This window comes from Equus caballus, chromosome 20 (genome assembly GCF_041296265.1).
Source record: "Equus caballus isolate H_3958 breed thoroughbred chromosome 20, TB-T2T, whole genome shotgun sequence".
Taxonomy (NCBI): Eukaryota; Metazoa; Chordata; class Mammalia; order Perissodactyla; family Equidae; genus Equus; species Equus caballus.
In genome coordinates, this window is record NC_091703.1 from 54,098,405 (window position 1) to 54,116,969 (window position 18,565).

General features: G+C 43.0%; 2 protein-coding genes across 4 annotated transcripts in view; both read right to left on the minus strand.

The window, feature by feature from the left end:
• The window catches only part of CILK1 (ciliogenesis associated kinase 1), a 35,489-nt gene extending 22,321 nt beyond the window's left edge, over window positions 1-13,168 (minus strand). For 2 of the 3 annotated variants that reach the window (XR_011429810.1, XM_001918274.5), the window contains exons 1-4: window positions 13,030-13,168; window positions 9,612-9,666; window positions 4,963-5,084; window positions 3,904-3,983 (exon numbers count right to left, since the gene is read on the minus strand). Coding sequence is in view for 2 of the 3 variants with exons in the window: in XM_001918274.5 (XP_001918309.1) it covers window positions 3,904-3,983; window positions 4,963-5,084; window positions 9,612-9,666; window positions 13,030-13,130 (358 nt within the window). In the remaining variant the exon portion in view is untranslated. The remainder of the gene's footprint in view (window positions 1-3,903; window positions 3,984-4,962; window positions 5,085-9,611; window positions 9,667-13,029) is intronic. The other variant, XM_023625094.2, reaches the window with a different exon arrangement.
• Window positions 13,030-13,279, minus strand: LOC138919565 (uncharacterized). The gene has a single exon (XM_070244732.1). It carries the CDS (start codon window positions 13,277-13,279, stop codon window positions 13,160-13,162), a length of 120 nt encoding a protein of 39 aa, XP_070100833.1. The 3' UTR covers window positions 13,030-13,159.
• Window positions 13,280-18,565: the final 5,286 nt, after the last annotated feature.

Sequence of the window (18,565 nt, forward strand, 5' to 3'; positions counted from 1 at the left end):
ATCCTCTCATTTCATCTTCCCCACAACCTGGTAAAGGGGGCAGGCAGACACGGCTCCATTCTGTGCAGATAAGAATTCAGACTCACAAGGCTAGTGATGTGCTCCACCACCTGTGCGGAGGACGTGCTAAGCTCTGCTTCGATTCCTGGCTGGGTTCGAGCTCTGCTGTGTGCACCCGGGCTTCTAACAATGAGCCCGTTTCTTCCTCTGGGCTTCCGATTCACAATGGAAACCCTCACAGCTGGGTCATTCAGAGATCATGCAACAGCAAAGTACCGTTGATAAGAATCTTCCTGTTCAAAACTGTTTGGCTTTCAGAATACAGGAACAGACTTTCAATTTAATTTCAGGGTACCCCAGCCAGTCAAATAACAGAGGGATTTTCTCTTTCATCCAGGCAGAAAATGTGTTGTGCTTACTTCTCATTAACAACCCTGGGGCAAGGAAAACATCAAGCCACAAAGAAGGCTTTCTTCCCTCCACCACATTCTGTTAATGATGAACCTGATATGAATATATAGAAATAACCACAGAATACTTAAACTTGAATTTATGTAGCCACTATGAATTTATGTAGCATACCTTCCTGCTATGGAAGTCGTAATTCTACAAACATTACTGAATTTTAACCTACAATGTTTTCATCACGAAGGCCATGAGGACAGCAACACACAGAAAGGCCAAGGGCTGACTCAAGGTCATGCAGAGCAAGACAGCGGGGAAGCAGAGAACCAGAGAACCACCTCTGGGGCCAAAGCATTGTCCTCCAAGCCACTGACGGCATTTCTCGTTACCTGCACCGCTAAGCACGACCTGGATGTTGGTAAGGGCAGGTCAAGGATGAAACACGGTTTGTATTAATTGTTTAATTCCTGCAAAGTACATATGCTTTGGCATGGCTCAATCAGCACCAACTGGAGCCGTATTTTCATTCCCTGTGGGGGAAAGTACTCAGTGACACGAACTACGGCCATGGCAACTACCTCCAGCGCTCTTCTCCCCTCTCAAAGGAGTCTGCTCCCCGGGGACAAAAAGCACCTCCTCACAGTGACAGCCAGCTAACAGGAAGAGCCTGAAATGCACAAGACACATCTGGGAAGTGCTTTAGCTTTCTTCCATTACTGGAGGAAAGGAACGTATGGAGCCGCATGTGCACTTAACCAAGGTCAAGCCTATGAAAACCATTAAAAAGTTTCCAAAAATCATTTATCAATGAAAATGAGATAGGACCTGCAAAATTAATATCCATCACACCTCATTATTATCGCTCTTTTCTTCAGCTCTTATTCTCTGTGCTCTTTGAGAACAGACAGGTTTTCCCAGCAAAGAGTGACAAATGGGCACAGAAAACCTGAGCTAAGTTCCACTTTACCACTTTACTGTAGTGGGGCCTTTGGCAGGTCTCTAAACCTCTCTGAACCCTAGTTTCCTCTTTGAAAGGAACAGATACCATCTGTCCTTTCTACCTGAGAAGTTGGCAAGGAAAGAAATAAAGTGACAGATGAAACCTTATGAAGCTCAAACTAGAACTGGGCACTTAACAGCTGGGAAAAACGTCAAGAAGAATCTCTGGCAATAGCGATGGTGCTGGGGTTATAAAAGCAAAGAGGGTCTGAGCTTCTCCACATACTGAGCCTTCCCTTGCAGTGTTTCCACACACAATCCGAGTGTGTAAGGCATGTGAGGGAAACAGACAGTGCAGAGTTCCGAAGAGCTGTTCTGACACAACAATATACGGATACTAAATTATTAGATACAAACAGGTATTGTGTGTATGCACACACATGTGCATTTGTGGGTGTGGGTGTGTGCCTGTGTGTGGGGGGAGGAGTGTATGTGTAGGTACACGTGCATGTGGGTATGTGTACATGCAGGTGTGTGCATGTGTATGCACATGTATGTGTATTCATATAATAGGATTAGGGAGAGACCTGGATAAAAGGCCACAAGTTCTTTCTGGCAACAAATATCTGAGTTTCATGAAAAGCCACAAAAAGGAAAAGAAGAGAATGCTAAAGAACACTAACTTTCTCACAGGTCCACTGCTCACTTTCCAGTACTGAGAGAGCTCCATTAACTGAGATGCGAACACTGGCCCCCATCTGAAAACCTTCTGGTTGACCCTTCTCGGTTGAGAATCCCTTTGATTTCTCATCATTTCTTTTTCCTGGGCTCTTAAATCTAGTACATGATCCTTCTCTTCCTGTTTGTCCCTAAGACACCGGAAGTTTTCAGTGTTTTGCAAACTCATGCCATCCCTTGTGAATTCTCGTGAATACAAGCTAAAGTGCTGGTTGTCTCCATGTCAGTGGAATCAGAGATAACTTTGACTAAAATCTTTTTACTGGAATTGGTTCACAAATGACTCAGTCTTGCATATTACTTGCTGCTTATGCAGCACATGCCTGAGGCTGCCACGGACCTGCACAGAGAGCCCTTGTCGGTCTGTTAGTTGCGTTTCATTTAGTCTACCTGTGAGGGGCTGCTCAGGAGTTAAAGGGCAGGCTGGGAATGGCCCCAGGTGTACTGTGCCACCAACTGTGGCACAATGTCTTTTCTACTCACTGCCAATTTGTGTCCAATCTGAACTGACTGTATTATCAAAGGGCTTCCACTCAGTTTCCTTATTGGATAACGAACTCATTCATTGGTGCAATGTTTGCAATGGCCATGATACCCTTAGACTAGGGATGAAAGGATTTCTGCCTGTGCAAGATCAGCCACTTTGCCCATTTGTCTGTGTGTTAAAGTGGCCTCAAATGACCTCCTGAGGGCACCCCTGGCTCCACAGGTGGACACGTCCATCCCGTGGCTGTGTGTTCACAAGGAGGTAGGATCCAACCCTAGCTGCGTCTGCATCCCATTAGCAACAAAGACTAGTAATGCCCAAGATAACTGCTAGAAAATATAACCTCAAATTCATTGTTACTCAATATCTTTCAAAAGCTCAGCTAAGGAGAACGATACTGATGGAGGATTTCCTGAAGGGCACATGGTCATCCTCTGGATTGTCTAAATCTCTCCTTGGACCAACCAAATAAATCACCCCTAGAGTGAATCACACTGGGCCCCAGTAGAACTGTTTTCTCTGATCAGGCGATGTAACTGGCCTACAGTGAGCGACACGACACGGAACTGCCCTGTGTAACCTGTTACTGTGTTTACCGTGCAGTCCTGTTATATACTGTCCCCTCTACAAGGATCCAGGAAAGAAACCTCTCTGGTCTCAGCAGCAGGAAGAGCTGTGCTTCGCTTGGGCAGCTGGTCTGTTTTTACCTCGGGGAAACTATGCAGGTTGTAAGTGCTCAGGTTTCACGTTTTGCACTGTCTGACACAAGCTCAGAATCACGTCTCTGCCTGGTTCTTCCACTTAAATAAAACTTGCCGATGTGCCCTTTACGGATGGACCTCACCCCTGGCTATATCCATGCCTTGTTTGGCTTTGCCTTTTTCTTTGCTTATTTTCAATTTATTTTATTTTCCTGTGTTGCATAAATATTGTTAGATCATTTTTGAACCCTTTTGAACAAACTGAAATATAAATACATTAGGAAAATGAGAAGTCACAGCAAAGCAGCGTCACTTAGTGGGTTAAACATAATATGTGAAACTTCTCTGAATTCTAATCTTAGGTTTCTCATTAATACACCAGTTAAGGGTCAGGAGTCATTCTTAGATCCATAACTAACAAGCTTAATGTTAAAGCCTAAAGAGGAAGAAGACGCAGATATGATAAACAACGAGGGAAATTCAGAAATCAAGTTACAGAGGATAACATATTCCTAAATTCACTGTCAGCCTCTCTTCAACCTTTTCTGGGAGTCAATTACAAAAGATGCTTCCCACATCTACCTGATGACACCTGTCACTGCTATTGAAAAGCATAAACTCCACATCACTTACCATGTTTGTGAATGAATGCAAGTCCTTGCAATATCTGATACATGATATTCCTTATAGCAGACTCAGGAAACAACTTATTTCTGCATGGGGCAGAGGAAAAAAAGTTATAAATCTAGATTTACATATGAAAATGAATTCCATTTTCATGTGCTTTTGATTTATATAGTAAGAATTTAAGAAAACATTTGCTTTCCTGCTAATTTAACTAGATCCTTTGATAATAAAGACCAAAGAAAAACAACCATTTATCCGTACAAGAGAGCTTACCTTATAAATACCAAATATATTCAGTTATGATACAAAGAAGAAAAGATTAAACACTTTATAACAAAACAAAAAAGAATAAATTCCATCCACTATATCATATAAAAATCTCCTCTCTCCATAATATAAACTAGAACTTCAAAAAGTTTCACTGGGGAAAATTTGAGGTCTTCCAGAGGAGGGACCTTGGAGATGCAACCAATGGACAGTGACATTTCCTGTTGGATGGGCAAACCACACAGCTTCACAGCTGTTATTGACAATGAAGATGATAATTGCTCACTAAAATCACCTAGAGGGATGCTGTGAATGGCATTCGTCTGCCACCAAGAAAAGGTGCCCAAGAGGTTCCACACGGCTCACTTTTAAAGTTCAAAATGGCCACAGCAGGTTAAGTTTTTTATCAGTCTCTTCTTCCCAGCATGCAGACCCCTGAGCAAGGTAGCAAGAAAGGAACTGAAATAAACCCAGAAATTTTCAATGGCGGTCTCAAAATGAATGAAGCTGTTACACCCCTGACTTGGAGTTGCTCTTCCCATACGTTCTCATGGGAACGGAGAGCTGCAGAGTATCTGTCAAATCTCTGAGCTCGTTTGGAAGAATAACCCATTAAAACATGAAAAAGGGTGCATTGAAAGCAGCTTCTATGAAGCTATTACAAGCCTGCAAAGTAGGAAGGCGGGTTGGCCCCTCATCTTATGGGCAGCTTTCAACAGTGGAGCCTACCCAAAAGCAGAGAGGAGACGCAGCCACACTGCAACATTTATTTCTAAGATCATGATGACCAAACTGTACCTTTCTTTAATGAGCTGGTAAAGATTCTCCTTCATGTACTCAAAGATAAAATAAAGATGATCATTTTCCCTGATAACTTCTTTTAATTTTACTACATTGGCATGGTTGAGCTTCTTTAAGGACTGGAAGGAGAGAAAGAAAAACACAAAAAATTAGAGAAAAATCTGTTGTTGAAAAAGAAAAGTAATACCATGTATACTTAGAACACCTAATTTTAGAACCACAGAAATGCCACAATTCCGATTTTAGCGACAATGTAATAAACAGTATTTCTCTGAAGTCAATAGTAACTTTACACAGAAAAATGTATTCGACGAACTGACTAGAAGGTACGTACGAGACGGTAACTGTATTTCTGGCTGCCCCCAGCACCAGGCAGTGGGCCAGAGCGATTCTAGGTGGCCTCCCTCCAGATGATGGAATTCACACCATGAAAGGGGCCAGGGGGAATCGATTGGATGCTGAGGCTTTGAATGTTCTAGTATCGGAGAAGGGAGCTGCTTTGGGCTGAGATCCCCAGCCAACAGTCTGCAGACACTTTGAACAAGAACTTATTCAAACAGACAGACACGGACGGCCTGATTCTCTCAACTTTTGTCTGACTCTTGTGTGTCCATGAGATGCACAGCACTCCTCACAACATAAGTTTTAAAAGAGAAGGAGAAGAAGGAAGGGAAAAGGAGGCGAAACCTCATTGGAAGGAGCCTGAAGTGAGATGGGAGAAATACCTCTGCTTCCAAGAATAGCAAAGGCAAAAAAGGCAGGCATGGGATGGGGAACAAGAGGGTGGCTCAGAACATGGGGCATGAATGTGATGATTCATTCCTGTGCAAATGCAATTTCCGTTTTCCTGGAACTTATAGGTGAGTACGGCCATCTGCAAGCTATTTCCTGTTTGCATCATTAGTTCTGCTGATGGTGAACAAACACATTTTTGTGTTAGTGAGCAGCAATCTTGTTCACGTACGACAGCCAGAGACACCCAACTACTGGTCCACTCCCCAGAGAATCAGAATCTGACAGACTGTCTCCATGAAGGGTGCCTCAAAGGGTCATTTTGGCCAGTGGGATGAACCCTTTAATGCAGAAAGCCTTTTCCTCACAGAGAAGAGAGTCCAATAATAATAAGTTGTAAAGCCCTCTTTATCTTTGAATTTCCTTAAAAAGCACATCTCCTTTATAAAACCAACAAACACAATGTCTGAAGATGACAATGTTAACATGAATATCCAAATCTGGAAGGACACTCAGTAATAAGTTACCCGAGGGATCGAAGCCTGGGAATGTGTAATGTGATCAAGTTACTTCAAGCAGCTGGGAAGAGAGAAGAAACAGGGTCAGTGAAGGAGAACAAAATAAGACCCTTGTGGAGCCTCTTTCCCAAAGACAAGCTGCTGCTAAGAAACTTCTCTGGCAGGAAATCCTCAGCTGTTTCGGCCAACTGGCCAGATCCTTCTAGAATGACCCAACCAGGCTGATAATTTCTTTTAGTTGGGTTGGATTCCTGGTTCTCCATGAGTAACAAACAAATATCACTTAGCTTGTAAGTATTCATTGGACTCTCACGGACTGCAGCCATCTTTTCTGCTTAAAATGCATCATAAGCAATGGCAGAGACATCCAGTAGATGAGCAGCAGAATGAACGGGGCAAATTCATTCAGAGGAAAATGAAGTAGGTTTCAAAGCTTTTTTTTTTAAGATTTTATTTTTCCTCTTTCTCCCCAAAGCCCCCCAGTACATAGTTGTATATTTTTAGTTGTGGGTCCTTCTAGTTGTGGCCTGTGGGACACCACCTCAGCATGGCTTGATGAGCAGTGCCATGTCATCACCCAGGATTCAAACTGGTGAAACCCTAGGCCGCCCAAGCGGAGCACATGAACATAACCACTTGGCCACGGGGCTGGCCCCTCAAAGCTTTTCCAGAAGAGAATTCTAGGCAAGGAGTAGGGTGCCATTGCTCTCAGCCTGAAGAGTGTTTTGAACATGACTTACTAACCCAAGTCTAAGAGGGGCTCAGCTCTTGCTTCAAAGTGAGGCTCATGGGCAAGTTAAAGTCTATATTAGTTTAATATAAAAAGAATTGATTTTGTGTGGGGGACTTCATGTGACTCATTTTACAGAGATACACATCTAGAAAGAAGGTATCTAATTTTGGCTCAGGAAAGGTTTCCAAGGAGAAGTAGAGGCAGGACATTTGGATCAGAGCAGAGCAGCAGAAGCAGCAAATTAAACCTGGGTCAGCAGTCCAAATGGGGACTGTTTATCCCCATGCATGAAGGTTCTTAACTATTAGCAAAACTACAACATCCTGGGCCCCAAGGATACCGCGGGACATAAGACACGATGCCTGCCCATAAGAGGCAAACAACCTACTTGGGAAGAGAGGACATGAATGAATATATAATATGTGCAACAGAATAACGACGATCCTATTATGTGTTAAAGGAATGAGAGAGACAAGGAACATCAGAGATGTCTCAAGGAGGAGGAAGAGGCAAACTGAGCAGCCAGTGAGAGTTTCACCTGAAATGTGACTTGAAGGCAGAGTGACACCTAGACCAGCTCAGGGGAGGGAGAGGGTGTGTCAGGAGGGAAGCCCTCCACAGGCATGGGTGTGGGAGTGGACCGGCACACTCTGTGTCTGAGGGATGAGAATCACCCGCAGGAAGCTCATATGGAAGACTTGAACTGGAGAAGCAGACAGGGAGGACACTGTTTGGACACCAGGTGTCTACCCACCGAAGCCTTCTGACCAACCCAGGTCTGAAACCAAACAAACTACTGAGTCTCTGGGCCTCAGCTGTTCACATCAGCAAACTCAAGATACTAACCCTTTCCCCATCAGGTAGTTGTGGGGACGAAAGCAGATAGTGCACGTGAAGCATCTTAGATGCTGCCTGGCCCATAATGCTTCCCAACGAATGGCAGACAGCGTGTGAACAGCTGAGTGTTATGGAGGTCACCTATCATCTGGCAGCAGCACACAGGATGTGTGAGATGGGTAGGAAGTGGAGTCACACATGCCACCTGGAATGAGTGTGGTTCCTGGGTGAATGATAATTCACAGAAGGGGGAAAAAACATGAGCATTGGGGGAGACAGACATTCTAGAAAATTCAGGCACTGATGTCCACTAAGCAGTTGGATATATGGGCCTGAAGCAGGGGTCAGCAAACTTTTCTGTAAAGGGACAGAGAGTAAATATTTCAGTGTTTCGAGGCCATATGGTCCCTGCCGCAACTACTCAACTTTGCCTTTGTAGCGTGAAATCAGCCACGGACAATATGTAAACACATAGGCGTGGCTGTGTTCCAATAACCTTTTTTTTTTTTGCAAAAACAGTCAGCAAGCTGTGTGTTGACCCCTGGTCTAATGCATAAGAAAGAAAAAAGATCCGATGTGACTGCTGAAGGAAGGGGGATGAATGGAATCACTCAGGAGGAGAAGTCAGAGCAAAGAAAAAAATTGCTAAGAACAGAATGCAAGAAATCATCAATATTCAAGAGGTGAACTATAGGACAATTGGTGAAAGACAAGAAAAAGATAGGACAGCTGGGCAAAAGCAGAGTCGCACAGCCCTGGGAGAGGAGAGGAAGAAGTGGTCAACAGCACCCAACAGTGCAGGCAAGAAAGTGCCTGAGAAAATGATCCAGGACTCGGGAACTGGTGGCTTGTAGGAGAGCAGCTTCAGCAGAGCTGCAGAGGCAGATGCCTGATGCAAACCAGTGGAAAGTCAGGAGTACGTGGGGAAGTGATGGCGAAGGGAGAAGTTTGGAAGGTAAGGTATGGAAAGGGAAGGTTGGAAGCTCAAGAGGAGAGAGGGCGGAGGCTTCCCTAGCTGAGAGGGAATGGTGAGCACATTTATAGACTGCAGAGAAGGAGCCAGTGGAAAGGAAGCGTTTAAAGAAATGGAAAGGTTCACAAGAGCCCAAAGGTGGGAGCAACCCATGTGTCCACTTGATGGATGAATGGATAAACAAAATGTGGTCTATGCCTACAATGGAATATTATTCAGCCTTAAAAAGGAAAGAAATTCTGACACACGCTACAACATGGATGAACCTTGAGGCCTTAAGCTAAGGGAAGTAAGCCAGTCACAAAAGGACAAATACTGTATGATTCCACTTGTATGAGGTACCTAGAGTAGTCAATTTCATAGGGACAGAAAACAGAATAGTGGTTGCCAGGGGCTGGGGGAAGGGAGCATGGGGAGTTATAGTTTAACAGGTACCGAATTTCAGTTTTGCAAGATGAAAATAGTTCATCTCTCTTCATGAATGGTGGTGATGGTTGTATGACATTATGAACGTACTTAATACCACTGAACTGTAGGCTAAAAAATGGTAAATTTTGTTATGTGTATTTCATCACAATTTGAAAGAAAAAGGACAGTAGTTTGAAACTAATGAAATCTGAATAAATCTTTGGTTTAGTCAAGAGTACTACCAATGTTAAAAAATAAGTATATTCACTAACATAGCGTAGCAATCCTCTTTCAGTTATTAGCTGCATAATGTTATCATTTTCCCCTTTTTTCAGCATCAGCGGAACCGTTCAAACAGAATGACTCCATCAACTATAACTCTAAGCATGTATGAAGCGATTTTATCAACCAAACGTAAATCGGTCCCTGGTGTATTCATAAATACCTTCACCTCCCGAAGGTTCATGCATTCCTCCCAGGAATAAAACTTTCTTTTCATTCTAAAAGAGAAGAAAGAAACAAATAGCATGCTTATTCCCAGCAACAGGCTAAACTTGATTTCTCAAAAATGTTTTCGTTCTGAACCTAATGAACAGTATTTAAGGTCGGTCTTGCTTTCTACCAAATATTAGACTGTCCAAAACAAGATTTTAAAACTTGGCAGTGCAATCAATCCTACGTCACAAAATTTCCCGGCAGAGGGGGTTCAGTGCAAAAGGCCTGGTCTGCTGTCTTGCTCTGTCACTAATCTGCCCTGGAGGGAAATCCCTCAGGCTTATTTTATCTAGACCAGAGCTGCCCAACAGAACTTTTCACATTGATGGAAAGGTTCTGTGCTGTCCATTATGGCAGCCACGAGACACATGTGGCTACTGAGCACTTGAAATGCGGCTGGTGCAACATGGGAACTGAATTTCTAATTAAATTTCTATTTAAATGCCACATACGGTTACTCACTACCATGTTGGACAGCACAGTTCCAGACCGTCTGGTATGAGAGTTGGCAAACTACGGTTCATGGGCCAACTCCACCCCACCATCTGTTTTCGTAGAGCTCACGAGCTAAGAATGGCGTTTATATTTTTAAATCGCTGGGAAAAGTAAGTCAAAAGAAGAAGACTATTTCGTGACATGTAAAAATTATATGAAATTCAAATTTCAGTTTCCATAAATGAAGCTTTATTGGAATACAACCACACTCATTCATTTAGAGACGGTCTACGGCTGCTTTCACACTACGACAGCAGAATTGAGTTGTGACAGAGACCATATGGGCTGCAAAGCCTAAAATCTTTACTGTCTGCCCTTTACAGAAAAGGGTGCCAACCTCTGGTCTAGAGCCTGAGGGGCGAGAAAGAGAACCCTATCAGCCAGCCAGAAACCCAAGTTTCAAGGTTATGTCTTTCATCGCACTTCAACCACAGTGTCTCATTCGAGTCATACAGCAGCCCCATGAAATAGATGGGACAGGTGGGAAACCAGGAAACAGAGAAGTTCTGTGATTTCCCCAAGGTCTTGCTGCTGGCTAATAACAGACCAACTTCCATCTCTCCACCTCACTCTGTCCCCGATGTTGCACCATCTCCTGGCTGAGAGACCAATGCCTTTATTTATGCCCCAAATATTATTTAGTCCCTCCTATGTGGCAGAGGCTTTGTCGGTCACTGGAGACACAACGACGAGAGACATCCCTCATGGAACTGACATCATAGCAGGAAGGCAGGCAATTAACCCTCCTCTGTGCTAAGTGCTAGGAAGGAAAGCACGGGGCATTATGAGAGTGATCCTCAGAGCGACCTCATCTGGTCAGGGGTAATCAGGGAACACTCCTCTAGTGAAGTGATACTTCAACCAAGACCTGAAGGACGAGTAGAATTTAGCCCAATTCGGGGTGTGGGGTAGGGAACATCGTGTGAAGTCTCAGGGCACAAAGGTATGTGGTGAGTTCAAGAAGCCGAAAGGCCAGAGTGGCCGGAACAAAGTAGGACAGGCGATCCGGCTGAAGAAAACAGGTGAGGGCCAAATGCGGCAGCAATTTGTAGGTCACCTTAAAAATTGGGGGTTTGATCCTAAAACTGAGAGGAAGACACTGAAAGCTGTCCGGTTTCCCCGAAAGCAGAGCCTGAGGCAAAGACCTGAATGCAAGGTAGTTAATCTGGGAGGTGACTCCAGGAAACCAGGGTAAGGAGAGGTAAAATGGGAACAGAGAGGTGGGAAACCCAGTAAAGGGTGCATTACTGAGCTGATACTGAGGGGGGCAACCGGGACTCCATCCTGCTGGGGCCTTCTGGGGAGTCTCCTGTGTATACTTGAGGTGCGATGCTGGTGGTGGGCACAGAATTGTGCACACAGCACACTGAAGTCAGGTGGGACAGGGGGACAAGATGGGGCAGCAGAGGCACAGTGTTTAGCACAAATGGTTTTAGACAATTAGATCTGTGGGTTTACAATAATCCCTTCAGACTGGACTGGATAGGGGTTAGAACGGAAGCCAGGAGCCCTACAGAAGACATTATTCCAGTGGTAGAGGTGGTAAACAAGAATGAATTGATTGGGAAGCTAGCAGTGGGAATATAGAGAAGTAGGCGGATCAGATAACTGTTCAGTCATTAGAATCTACAGGTAGATGACCAACGCTGGAGCATACATGAGGAAGTCAGGAGGACTCCCATGTTTTGAAGGGACGGTAGCATCATTTATCAAGATAGGGAACACTGAAGGAGAAACAGGTTTGGAGCAGGAGAGGGAGGACATGTTGGACATAAGTTCAGTTTTGGATAGGATGAATCAGAAGTGTCTGCAGGGCATCCAAATGGAGATGCTGAGATGGAAACTGAACATAGACGGGTGTGGCAGGCAGACTCTAAAATGGCCCCCAAAGACCCCCATCTCTTGGTACCCACAACCTGGTATAATCGCCCTCTTTCAATGACTTGCTTCTAACCCACAGAATACAGCAATTTGAGAGGATGTCACTTCTGTGATTAGTTTACAAAAGCAGAAAAGATGTGACTTCCATCTTGGTAGAAGACTCTCTCATTGCCTTCTTGGCTCCCACGTCTTGAGGAAGCAAGTTGCCACATTGTGAGCTGCTCTTTGGAGAGGTCCACAGAGCAAGGCACTGAAGGCAGCCTCCACCCAACAGCTAGCAGGGAAGTGAGGCCCTTAGTCCAACAATGAGGTACTGAGTGCTGCCCACGATCATGTGAGCTCGGACGTGGATCCTTCCCCAGTCCAGCCTGCAGATGAGACCCCAGCACTGGCCAAGACTCCTTGACTGCAGCCTCATGAGAGACTCAATAGCAGAGAACTCAGCTAATCCACGTCTAGACTCCCAACCCACAGAAACTGTGAGATAATAAGTGTCTGTTGTTTTAAACCGCTAATTCTTGGGGGTAAATTGTTACACAGCAAAAGATAACTAATACAATGAGTCTGGATCAGTTTACAAAGGGCACATGGGGTGGGGAGAACGAGCCAGTATTCACCAGACCACTACACATGTAAATAATCCACATTAAGTCACTTAATTTCTCAGAGTTTCAGTTTCCTTTCCTAGAAAATAATGTTTCTTAACTTGCTCATTACTGCCTCACAACATGAGGAAACAATTTGAAAAAGTACTAGCGCTGTAAGTAATATAATAAATCCTAAGTGGGAATGTGTTTAAGATCTCTAACATGAGCGTTCCAGAGTTAACAATCATCTAACCCCCAGAAATCAATGCGAAACATTCTCCTCCATGTCTCCCACCCACACCCCTCAAATTTTTTCAAAGACGAGGAATGGAGAGGGTAGAGTTAAAACTATGTTGACGATCTGCAGGTGAGGATGAATTCATGGGAGTGACGGATAAAACTTACTTTTTAATAGCAATCAGCTCCCCAGACTCAATGCTTCTTCCCAGCAGGACGGAACCATAGGTCCCATCCCCGAGCTGCTTGATCGTTGTGTATCTATTCATGGTGTGCCCGCTCAGGCCGGACACTCATCTCAGGGCCGAGGCGGTCCAGTCCTGCAGCGGCAGCAGGCCTCCCCGGAGTGTAACCAGATTTTTCGATGGCAGCACCAGCACAAGGTATTCAACAGAACGTGACTATCTCCCAAATACATATTTTCCAAGATCAGTCTTCTGCCTATAAAGAAAAACGAGAGACGAGGATAAATGCTAACGTACATTTTAAGTTTGTGTATTTTTATAGTCTAAATCAGGGACTGGCAAACTGCAACCCCCAGCCTGCTGCTTGTTCTTGTAAATAAAGCTTTATTGGAACACAGCCATGCCCACTCACTTGCATATGGTGTACGGCTGCGTTCACAGCACAATGGCAGAGCTGAGTAGCTGTGACAAAGACAGTGTGGCTTACGAAGCCTAAAGTATGTATTTTCTGGCCCTTTACAGAAAAAGTTTGTCAACCCGTGGTCTAAATAATGCTCTATTCTAACATTTTTGTAAAACCAGAGATAACGTTCTTGGAAAGTGAATTTGTGACTGATTCAGAAATGAATCAGCTGTAATTCAAGCTTTTCTGCTGACTAACGATTATGGGCGAACCCATAATAACTATGGTTGATGAAAACTGCAGAGCTGCAAGAATCTCTGCTAAATATACTGTGTTCTGTGTAATTCAGCTACGATTAACAACGTAAATATACAAAAGCCAAGAAATGCTAAAATTCAAGTTCTCCTGATAGAGAGCTTACACATGCTCCATGAACTATCTGTGGCAAGGCATCAACAGAACTACTTTTATTGCTAGGCATAGGGAAGCGAAACGAAGAACTAGTCATTTTTTAAGGACTGCATATAGGATCCCTTTTAAAGTTACTCAGTTATGTGTGTTTTTTTCTAATAATAACTTATTGATTTTTTATTCATAAATTGAAAGACTCAGTCTGCCTATAATAAAGAAAATATAGTAATAACTTCAGTGATTGCGATGCCTTTAGCAAACATTAATAAAATGTAAATGGGAGCCGGCCCAGTGGCGCAGCTGTTAAGTTCGCACATTCCGCTTCAGTGGCCCGGGCTTTGCCAGTCCGGATCCCAGGTGCAGACCTACGCACTGCTGGGCAAGCCATGCTGTGGCAGGCGTCCCACATATAAAGCAGAGGAAGATGGGCACGGATGTTAGCTCAGGGCCAGTCTTCCTCACCAAAAAGGATTGGCGGCAGATGTTAGCCCAGGGCTAATCTTCCTCAAAAAATAATAATAATAATTTTTAAAAAAATAATAAAATGAAATGTAAATCCTTAAATAAAAATAAAGGCATATTTTAAAAATACAGGTGCCAAACTAATTATCTGAAGAACCAAAAGATCAGAAAATAATGATTGAAAGTATGTGATATTCTGCATCTAAATCCAGTCTATGCAGCTTCTCCTTCCAGAATAATTCCAATCAATGAATGCACAAGTAAAGAGGGAAATAAGAAATCCACTATTAGGGGCCAGCCCTGTGGCCAAGTGGTTAAGTTTGCATGCTCTGCTTTGGTGGCCCAGGGTTTCCCTGGTTCAGATCCTGGGCACAGACATGGCACCACTCGTCAGGCCGTGCTGAGGTGGCATCCCACATGCCACAAATAGAAGGACCCACAACTAAAATATACAACTATGTACTCGGGGGATTTGGGGAGAAAAAGCAGGAAAAAAAACCAAAAGATTGGCAACAGTTAACTCAGGTGCCAATCTTAAAAAAGAAAAAAGAAATCCACTATTAGGCACATATCACAGTAAGATTTGTTGTAGATTCACTGATGGATGCAAATATTTGTGGATGAAAGATTGACGAGATACAGATATTTGCATAGTTTCAAAGTATCTCTCTTTTTTTTTTTTTTGAGAAAGATTAGCTCTGAGCTAACATCTGCTGCCCATCTTCCTCTTTTTGCTGAGGAAGACAGGCCCTGAGCTAACATCCGTGGCTATCTTCCTCTACTTTATATGTGGGACACCTACCACAGCACGGCTTGCCAAGTGTTGCCATGTCTGCACCCGGGATCGGAAACAGCGAACTCTGGGCCGCCAAAGGGGAATGTGAGCACTTAACTGCTGCACCACCAGGCTGGCCCCTAAGGTGTTTATTAACTTCAAAGGGAAAGATGGTAACTACACGTGGAAAAATCTAGCAGAAACCTCCTTACCCAAATGATCAAGTTCAACGTCACCATTAATAAGACATAGGACATCATGAACCCTGGATATGATGCTCTGAGAAAGGGCACATCATCACTGCTGTGGTGCTCTTATCAAAAATAGAGAACCTCAATCTATTCATGAGAAAACTTCAGACAAACCCAAAATGAGGGACATCCTACAAACAACTGACCAATATTCTTCAAAAGTGTCATGATCATAAAAGGCAAGGACAGACTGAGAAGCTGTCACAGACTGGAGGCAATTAAGGAGACATGACAACTCGATGCAACGTGAGATCCTGAATAGGATCCTGGAACAGAAGAAAGACGTTAGTGGAAGAGTTGGTGAGATGTGAATAAGGTCTGTAGTTGAGTTAACAGCATTGTGCCAGTGCTAACCTCCTGGTTTTGACCATTGTTCTATGGTTATAAGATGTTAATATTAGGAGAAGCTGGGTAGAGCATTTCTAGGAATTTTCTGTACTATCTTTGCAAATTCTCTCTAAGTCTAAAATTAGCCCAAAATTAAAAATTAAAAAATAAATCCCGTCTATGCTCTTGTGAAGGTGTGCGTGACCTTGAGAAATCTTAAATGTAAGGTTATGGCTGATTTCACCATACTCTATCATGTAACTGCAAGAGCTTTTAGAGATCAAGCTCCCCTCACCCTTGACACACACACACACTCATTCCCCGGGCCCCTAGAAGCATTTTAAGGCCCCTGGTTAGGGGGTATTTTCCTTCCTTTTGAAGCTCCACAGGATCAGACTGCCTACAACTTCCTTCAGCAGCTCTTTGCAGGGATGTATTCCATTGCTGACTAATAAATATTTATAAAGCACCTCCCGTGCAACAGACCCTATGTTAACATCTGGGGATATAAAGACGAATAAAATATGGTCCCTTTTTTCAAAGATCTTAGCTTCTCATGGCAGGGCATGAAGGTGGGGGGTGGGATGGGGGCCCAGATATGAATATGAATTAAGATATTTCAAGTACACTGAGGGCACAGGATGTGGGGAGGGGTTAAGGAGAAAGCCCCCTGGGTTTCCAGCTGCGTCAATTCCATCTGGGCTCAGGAGAGCATAAGAAAAGTCTTCAGAAAAGATGGAGTCTTGAAAGAAAAAGAAAAGTAGGTGTTTTGTAAGGTATGGAGTTCTCAAATTCCAAGGAGCAGAAACAAGGCACAGGGGCTTGAAACTGGAGTGGAGGCAAAGGTGGGGAGCTTGGAAATAAAAAGAGATAACCCAAGAGTTTTGTTTGCCGAGGGCTTCAGATGACATTTTGGAAAATACAGGTTTTGACTGGATCCTATACTAAAGAAGAAGAAAATGCTACAAAGGACATTATTGGGTCAATGGAAACAATTGGAATATGGATGGCAGACAAGATAAAAGTATTGTACCTGTATTGAATTTACTGAAGTTGATGTCTGTCCTATGGCTCTGTAAGACCATAGTCTTATTCTTAGAAAATACACTCTGAAGGATTTATAAGTAAAGGACCATGATGTGTGCAATTTATTCTCAAGTGGGTAGAAAACAATTTTGTGTGTGTGTGTGTGTGCGTTGAGAGAGAGAAAGTGTGCACACAAATAAGGTAAAATGTTAACAATAGGTAAATCTGGGAAAAGGTATATGGGTATTCTTGGTATTATTCTTGCAAATTTCCTGAATGTTTGAAATTATTCTAGATTAAAAGCTTTTAAAATTCTTCTCAAAATGGTAAAGGAAGGCAATCTTTAAAAAGATACATATCCTAAACATTTTATTTCAGCTTAAAACATGCAAATGTAGATTTACTTAACAAAACCTACTAATAACTTGTTTGTAAGACAGAACACTATCCTACATCATGGCTCCCCCACTGTAGGATTACTACATTGTGGACTGTTTTGGATTCCAGCTGCGCCTCAATACAGAAAGAGAATTTGGGCCACAACATAAGCAATTTTGACTGCTAGTTTTCCTCTCTTTTTCTTATTTTTCATCTTTATCCCCATCTACTTTTTTTTTTTTTTTAAAGATTTTTTATTTTTTCCTTTTTCTCCCCAAAGCCCCCCGGTACATAGTTGTGTATTCTTCGTTGTGGGTTCTTCTAGTTGTGGCATGTGGGACGCTGCCTCAGCGTGGTTTGATGAGCAGTGCCATGTCCGTGCCCAGGATTCAAACTAACGAAACACTGGGCCGCCTGCAGCGGAGCGCGCGAACTTAACCACTCGGCCACGGGGCCAGCCCCTATCCCCATCTACTTTTGATAGGCCATATATGATGCCTATGTCACTCATAATTTCATTTTCCAGCAAATTAAAATTCCCAAACCATTGTTGTATGTCATCTTCCTAAAAACCACTGGATTGTGATTTGTCAAAGGCAGCTAACTAATAAATTACATGCTTTATTAAAAAATAAATAAACAAACTTTGACCTAGAGACAATGGGGAGTGAGGATTAAATTATGGTTTTTAAACTAGAGAATAACATGATCAGATTTGCATTTTGTAATCCAGTGAGTTAGAATATTTTTCTTAAGGTCCAACCAAAACTTGCCTGTTCTAATTTAAGCTAATTCTCTTCATGCTTAGTTTTTTGTCAATATAAAGAAACTATCTCACAAAAATGTGTGTCCACATGAAATTAGCAATCACGTGCGTGCCTTCTCTTGCTTTAATTACACAAGCTTTCCTTATTTCCGCTCCTTCCAGTATCTTTGGCATTCAGCTCAGAATCCTCACAGTTCTCCATCTCCTTGATGAATTGTGACGACTAAAACTTAATCATCATCTGCCTCCCAGTAGCATGTGGGCTGTCCCTTACTTTTTTTTTTTTTTTGCAATGGTATTATACTACTGATCCATATATACTAATTATTCATCATAGAAGTCTTTCTTTGATAATTAATGTCCCACTACTTCCTCATCTACTTAAATTGTATAATTGGGACAATGCTTTCCTAGATTATCATTGACAAAGCTATTTGTGAAAGAATTAAGAACGTTATTGAAATAAAGATAGAGCGGGTCATTCATTCAACAAACAGTCCGTAACAATTCCTCCTTGTTATAGTTTGTCCTAACATCATAGAACAAAATTCAATTATTCTGGCAAGATTTGACTCTCACCACACACGGTAGTCGCTTCTTAGTCCTGTCATTTCAGGTCATTGCATAACAACTGTACAATGGATCAGACTAGTGTCTATTCAGGCCTTGCTGTCAGGTTGAATAATTTTATTCAACCTTTACTGAGATGCTAAGTCTTAT

Excerpts from the sequence above, each read along its gene's own strand:
- LOC138919565 (XM_070244732.1), bottom strand. The coding sequence starts at position 13,279 with ATGTATTTGGGAGATAGTCACGTTCTGTTGAATACCTTGTGCTGGTGC.